Below are 7855 nucleotides of genomic sequence, written 5' to 3'. Positions count from 1 at the left end.
AAAAAAAAAAAAAGAGAAAAGATTCTTCTGGTAATACGCATATTGATAAGAAACAATCAGTGAATGTCAAATGTTACTCTTATCCTTGTTTTCCCCTCCTAATTATGTATTATAGTAAGCAATATAATGTCCATAATACAGGAAATGGTGGTAGAATGTTAAAAGCTTATTTAAAATGGGACTAAAACCAAGAGAGGTTTATCCACTTCCCCCATTTTTTCCTCTCACCAGACCATTTGCCGTTCCCGAGTTCCTCCTCTTAGAGGAAATGAGGCTATAATGTGACAACTTGAAGGTAGTTTCTACAGTTGTAAATTCAACCATTGAATACACTTATTCAATCTAAAAGTCTATACGTGATATCTCAGGAAATGAAATGCAGCTTCATATAGACACAACTCTATGTTCCTACAGTCTTTTAGGATTTAACTTTTGAAGAAAATGTATCTTTTTTTCCCCCAGGGAACAAGGATGGAAGGATATGCAGATCCTTCTACAGCTGCTCAGGATGCAATGGTAAATATAGTCAGAAATGAGCCTCTCAAATATAAAAAAAAAGGAACAAACAGAAATGTTGAAAAGTAATTTCGGAATTACTTAAAACCTTTTGCATTTTTTTTCCTTTTTCTGGTATATTAGATTCTATGGGAAGCATGTCAGCAGAAAACAGGCGAACACAAAAACATGCTGCAAATGATTCTCTGCAACAAGAGTTACCAGCAGTTGTGGATGGGTAATCCAGAGGTTCACCAGTCTGAACATAGGGTGGAAAGAAAAAATCTGACTTGCTAATAAAACCATGGTTTACATACCAAGAATCCCAGTGTGCAGCAGGGTATTAGCCTGAAACCTAACCAAACTGTTGGAGTTCTCAAACTCCCACTGATGTTAATGGGATTTTGGAAGTAATGCAAAACTGAACTTTGCCTGATGACTACAGACAGCTGTAGATGGAACAGACAGATGTCGGGATGCCTAATAACAGAGAGGAGAATGCATGACCAAAGAAAGGCACAGCCTATGGCAGCACTGAGTTTACACACGACACAATAGGATGAGGCAGATATTTCTTATTTTCTTCATTTGTCCTAAGTAACTTTTTGCTTTGAGTGGAAACACCTTGGGAGAGGCAATTGGGGTATTTTCAACAAATATTTGTATGTGAAAACACATTGCTGTGTTGCAGCTTTTCCCTGGAAGTTTCAAAGAAGATACTGATGGAAGCACTTCAGGGTCCACATCTGCTCTCTTGTAATTAACATACACACAGAAACATGATGGGACATTTTTATTTAAAATAGATAATCAGACACAATTAGAGATTGCAAGAAATTTATGTGAGATCATCCAGATCTTCCACTGTAGAAAAGAAACATGTATGTCTGGTGACAAGTTTGAGCTGTCACTGCAGTGGAATAAAAAGTCTGTTTGGTGACAAGTTTATCACTGTGCAACCAGCTGTATTTCTTATGTCAACTTCCAACAGTAGCTTAGAACTACTTTGCTGTCATGGATCAACAAATCAATTCTTCTATCATGACTTCTGTAAGGCTGATGATGATAGTATTGACATAATGCAACACAAGCGCTTATGCTCTACTCTCCTTCTGTAACAAAGATTTGAGAGCTCTGCCTGTAATGTAGTCCTCCATAAATTTTGTAGTAAGCAGTGAGTTGAAACTATTCCTCCCTCCCTAAAGGAGTAAGTGCATCCTGTATATATTTGTGCGTTTAAGTCTGGAAACCAGCATTATCCAGAGAGTGTTCATGTCTGGATACTGGCATGTTACACATGTCATGCTATGGCTTCTTGTCACAACCTGTGAATCTCTGGACAGCTTTAGCCAAGCTGAGCAAGGAAGTTGTGTTAATAACATGAAAATCTTACAAGTTTCTAGATAGGTTGCTAGATAAAGAATTTATTAAAGCTTCCAGCAAAACAGAGGCTTTGGCATATATTCATTTTAAACTGTATACTGGAGAATGCAGAGAGAGAATGTCCTGGAAGCCAGGTTTCAGGCTACTCACTTAGATTGCCTTACCTGGGGGATATAAACATAAGGAAACAGCAAGAATAAATAGGGAAAAAAATAAACTCAATAGTTATATTACTGGGGGGAAGCAGTAAAAAACAAAACAAAACAACAAAAAAAAAAGGCAAGTTGATCTTTATTAATGAACTAGAATAAGCAAGATTTTTTTTTTCCCCCAAGTTTTCCAGGAGTTCCAAAATATCTCTGGGCAAGACATAGTAGATGCCATTAATGAATGTTATGATGGATACTTTCAAGAATTACTGGTTGCAATAGGTAACGTAAAAATATTACTTTATAATAGCAGTAATTTCTTAATAAATATCTAGTATAGTATCTCTGGTGCATCAATAATAATATTTTTCTAATATTTTTCTCCACTTTACTCTCCTATATTGTAAAATTACATTTTCAGAGATAATTAGAAAAGAATATTTGAACTATTTTTCCACGTTTGTGTAAATTTACAAATGTATATATACAGCACTAGATTCTGACTGAGCAAAACTAGTATCTGTTCTTTATTTGATAATAAATTTTGTGTGAATTACCAACTGATTCTACACATATTAAATAACTGGCAAAGTTTTCAGGACTTCAGTGGTATATAAATAATTTCCAAGCTTTATGTGCCTTTGTTTTCCATTTATAGAATAAGGATAATAATATTTCTACAAAGATGTCATGTGAGCGTACTCACTGATATTTAATAAGCCTTTTGATGCAACTGCAAAATAAGTACAGGACTTTTAAAATTATTAATATAGTTATGTTTGTGAAAACTAGTAGCTTAACTTTAATCTGACTCATGGACAGCACTACCCAGCAAGGAGCTCAAAGCCAGCAGAAATTATTTTATAAGCTTATATTTACCTGTTGCAACTCTTCTCTCCTAGTTCTCTGTGTTCGTGACAAGCCTTCCTACTTTGCTGACAGGCTTTATAATGCAATTCATGTAAGTAGTCTTTCTTTTTCACATATCATAAAAAGTAGTTTCCCTATTTTTTTGTTTGCTTGATTATTCTTAAACAAGTACTTACAAATCAGTCTGTTCAATATTCAAGGTATGATTGAATGTTTTAAAACTGTTGGTACCTACACAAATTTCAAAGCCGTAGTGTCTAAGCAACAGTTAGAATTTAACAGTAACAGTAAAAGGTTAAATATTTAGATTCCTTTTAAAAATATCTGATAGCTTTGGGGGTTTTTTTAAAATCAAAAACATTTCTTTTCTATGGATCGTAGCTCCCCCTGCTGTGCAGAACTCAGTGTGCACTTTTCTTACGATGCAATTTTTTGTCTCTAGAGATTTAATAAGTATCACTAAACATTAAATCATAGATTAACGTTACATAAAAATAAATGGCCATATTTTCTCGTGGGGCTCAAGATATACATGCAGGTTCTAGTGCTAACATGCTAAAACAAATGAATGCCAAGAAGAAATGTGGGTAAATGCAAAGAAACACCTACAAATTCTTCCTGCTAACTGAAGACATTTTCTTTGGTTTTCATTTATGCATTGTGTTATGTAAAAAATAAAGTCTAATCTTTAAAGTCTAATCTTTGAAGTGTAATCCTTAGAAGATGGTCACAAAAGCCAGCCACAGGTAAAATGGAAGTATCATCTTAGAGCAAGAATGGCAAAGATAGGATTCAAGCCAGAACCACTGAATAAAACTTCAGCAACACTTCAACAGGGCCCCAGTATCCTCTTACAGATGCTGCCACTACTGTTGACCCCTGTTTCAGCTAAACCAGCAACAGTGGCAGCAAAGAGCCAAGGAAAATTCCAGGGGCTGAGAGGAAGAGGCAGTATTTTGTCGGAGTGGTCAAAAGAGGATTCTGGCACATGACATAAAAAAGGTTTGCCAAAAGTACAAGGAAATACCAGCTATCAGGAAAAGTGATGTTTGTCACAAGGTCCTGTATGAAGACCGCTTTTCAAGTTAAAACCTCATTTTTAAGAAATACCACATAGATATTTTTCTTCTATATTATATTCAGATGATGTATGTGATGCAGTTTTTAATGATTAAGAATAAACATTTAATTTTGTTTTAACTAATATTTACTCTGTTTTCTCAAAGTGTTTTAATGAACACAGATAATTCTCAAAACAAATGAAAGAATTTTAAAGTGTCTGGTTTTGAAGCCAAGTTTATACCAAATACCAGATTATACCAAAAGCTTTTTTACCTCCATTTATAACATCATATAATAAAACCCACCAAGGATTCTAATGCCGTTGTCTACAACAGTTTATTAAAAAAAAAAAAAAATTAAAAAAAATCATCTAGACTTAAAACATGTAACAAATTCTCTATATTCAGCTTTTAAACATATCTCATTACTTGGCTTTCAGAGAACAAGATCTCAATATCATGGCTAGTCCATAAAATCACAATTTAAACAATCTAAACTGGTCATCGGTCATCCCAACCCTAATTACTTTTATTGCCACTAGATGTCCCCATTCTCCACACAATTACAGTATGAAAATTAATTTAGAAACTTGAAATAAAACACAGCTGAATACAAGCTATGTAAACTCTAACTCGATGGTTAAAAATCTCACTGAATTCGCATTCGGCAGCAGTGGTTGTGAAATAAGATTACTGGCTTCAGTACAGTTTGAATGGACTCCACACCGACAGTCACAACAGCCACCTACAAACTGAGTACCTAAGACTACTGACAAGAGTTCATCAGGTTTTTCTTTTTAGAGGTCAGCGCATGGTTAAAACAGTGATATGTGGGCAATTTCTGTTATTCAGTAACGAGAATTCTATTCTTTCAGCACGTGAAAACTCTGTAGGATAAAATCTTTGAATGCTTAGACTCCTTTAAAACGTGGGATGACTTTATGGGTTGCCTAATTAATAGGCTTATCCATAAAACATTAATGTGAGCATATACAGATAGGCAAACACATGTTGTCCAACTGTCAAGTTTCCTCTCATCTTTCTTTTTAGGACTTTGGGTTTCACAATAAAACAGTTATAAGGATTCTCATTGCCAGGAGTGAGATTGACTTGATGAATATACGACAGCGATACAAAGAGAGATATGGGAAATCACTATTTCATGACATTAAAGTAAGTTTTTACACACTTTTGCATATATTCAGCACTGGCACCACACAGACTGTGCCAAGTACTACCAGAAAAATACAAAGGGCTAATCTCCAACCACTTGGTTTAAAACAAACAAACAAACAAAGCAATAAGCAAAATAGCTTATTTTTTCAGTGCCTCAGGCTGACATCAGTGAGTGAGCAGTGAATTCTCAACTCACTCTCATTCCATGTGATTTTGTCCCTCCCCAATAGACAGAGAATATAAAAAGGGCAGGACAGTGTATGCTGAGAAACAGTTTGCATGAATAGTTTCTACACAATTGATACCATCTTCTTTCACACCATCATGCAAGGTGAGGCTGATACCACCTTCGTGCAAACCCCAGGATAAAAATCTGGTTTTCTCTTTGCTCCTAGGTAGTATCAACCTTCGAAAGAACTATTCCTCTTGTACTCTTGCTCTGTATCTTAAAGCAAAACTCTGACACTTTTTAATTGTACAAAAATTACTCTTGCTAAGACACTTTACCTTTTTTATGTTGCTATAATCCACCTGTAAGATGTACAGTAACTGTAAGAAACTGGTTGTGCATTTTTTGGTATTAAACTTGAAAAGTACTAAACAGGTTTGATCCAACCTTTCCAAGGTAAGATTGTTTCTAGGTGCCCAAGCAACCAAAGCTCAAGGTGTGGGAAATTTTAAAAATCTTGGCCTAGAATCCTTATCAAAACACTGTAATATTTTACAAAACTTAATATCAGTGATGTCCTTGTCACACACCAAGAGAAGAAAAATTAAGGAAATGTACAGTCACAGAAATGTTGATTTTTTTTTTTCTTGCAGCATTTTGCTTCAGGGCATTATGAGAGTGCTTTACTTGCTATCTGTGCTGGGGATGCTGAAGATTATTAAGGAAGAAGATGAACTTTGAAGGCTGTATAAATCTATTTTAGATAGAAATTGAAGCTATACACAATACACTAACTGCAAGAGATCCCTATTCTACATAAAAGAACAAAAAAAGTAGTGCTATACATTTGGTAATATTAAATCTTTCTTGAGACAGGAAAAAGTGTTGGCAGGAACATAGTTTAATCCCTATTTCTAATTAATATTTCTGTTTATATGATTAATGTAAGTTAATGAAGCAACTAGTAAAATAACTCGGCGTAAGCATATGTTTATCATTTAGTCTCATAACATCCCATTAGACAATAGATTCAGGGAGAACCTATTTACTTCCACACTGGAGGGAAAAAATGTTTAGCTTTATTTACTTATAGCAGCATGATTTCTTTCTTTAAGTAATCTTTTTATTTTCTTTCCCATTTCCTATACCTCATATTTTACGCTCTTGAACATTATTGTTTTAGTTACTATCAAACTAAGCATGTGCCCCAGTCTACTATCAGTCACTCACCAAAGAGTGCTTTTCTTGTTTCATTTAGCCCACACTTAATGGCATTTCCCTTTTTCCATTTGAAATGAAAGAAAAAAATAGAATCAAGTATCCCAAACCATTCTTAATTTAGTGCCACGCACTGGAAACCACTGGAAGATGAAGTTTTGAGCGGAGAATTCCCAGAGGATTAAACCCAGAAATTCCATTTGCACCTCTTAAATTTTAATCATTAATTGAATATTGACCTTCAGAGCACTGAGGCATTTCCAGGATGCCCCAGATGGTATAATTCAGGAGTAGTAGGTAACACTGCACCTCCAGGTGAGGTTGAAAGATGCAGCGCTCCTCAGAACACCAGCAAGCACAGTCTGACAATATCTGGTGACAACGCTAATGAAGAAAGGCAGCAGAGCCCGACCTCAAGTCCTTGTTCCACAAGAAAGCATGACACTGCTTCTAAACATCCCGAGTCTATTCTGTGCTGCCTATTGACAAAACTTTCCAGCCTGTGTATTTGTACCTTCTGTCACTCTTATGTATACTAACACGTAAGGGAAAATGTGGTAACGGTCACTAAAACAACTCCCCTTTGGTTTTCTCCTGCAGCTATAAGGTCTCCACTTGACACAGGCGTTTGGTATTTTTTAAAAATAGGTGCTTTCTGCCAGCATAACTCAGTCTGAATAAAGAAAGCACTGCTATAAAACCAGACAAATACATGGTTGCTTTTATGCTGCTTGCATGTTGCTTCCCTCAGTCTGTGAAAACGCTATTTTCAGTGTATCTTGCTTTTTTGCAAATACTGACTTTATGTTACAAATCTACTGATTTACAATAAACTTAAAATTTCAGTTGAGTCCCTCTTGAGTTTGACCCATTTCAAAGTATTTCAGGTGGATAATGTAACTATTGGGCCAGAACTTTGGATGGAGAAGCTCTGGGAGGAAAAAATAAACTAAGAACGAAAATAAGAATGAGGTGAACACTATTCCCAATTTGTCAGCATTATCAACATCCTAAGCTTCAGTTATGTTCCGATTTTGCAACTATTAGAGGTACCTTGTAAGATCCGTACCTCAGCCCTGTGGATTTCGCTTTAACTCTGACACCTCGCAGACAGGAATAGCGACACCTCTCTCAGCTGCAAACACCCTGTTCACGCCGTGTTTCCCACGGGACGAGGTCCCGAAGCCGCCCGGCTACACGCAGAGCGGGAATTCCCCGGAGAACCTGACACAAAATGGCGGCGGCGGCGCTAGGGCCCGGCAGACATCCCGGGGCGCAGGCCGGGCAGGGGGCGTGTCCCAGCAGCCTCCGCCCCGCCCCACGCCGCCTCCGTC

General features: G+C 36.4%; 1 protein-coding gene across 1 annotated transcript in view; it reads left to right on the top strand.

Moving 5' to 3' along the window:
* ANXA10 (annexin A10) overlaps window positions 1-6272 on the top strand; it is a 22929-nt gene extending 16657 nt beyond the window's left edge. The window contains exons 6-11 of the mRNA XM_026846989.1: window positions 463-516; window positions 640-733; window positions 2214-2309; window positions 2930-2988; window positions 5009-5131; window positions 5957-6272. Coding sequence (XP_026702790.1) covers window positions 463-516; window positions 640-733; window positions 2214-2309; window positions 2930-2988; window positions 5009-5131; window positions 5957-6025 — 495 coding nt within the window. The 3' untranslated portion in view covers window positions 6026-6272. The remainder of the gene's footprint in view (window positions 1-462; window positions 517-639; window positions 734-2213; window positions 2310-2929; window positions 2989-5008; window positions 5132-5956) is intronic.
* Window positions 6273-7855: the final 1583 nt, after the last annotated feature.

Source organism: Athene cunicularia, assembly GCF_003259725.1.
Source record: "Athene cunicularia isolate RWA chromosome 4 unlocalized genomic scaffold, athCun1 chr4_part1, whole genome shotgun sequence".
Lineage (NCBI taxonomy): Eukaryota > Metazoa > Chordata > Aves > Strigiformes > Strigidae > Athene > Athene cunicularia.
The sequence above is the reverse complement of the archived record's forward strand: the minus strand, read 5'-3'. Positions and strand labels throughout refer to the sequence as shown.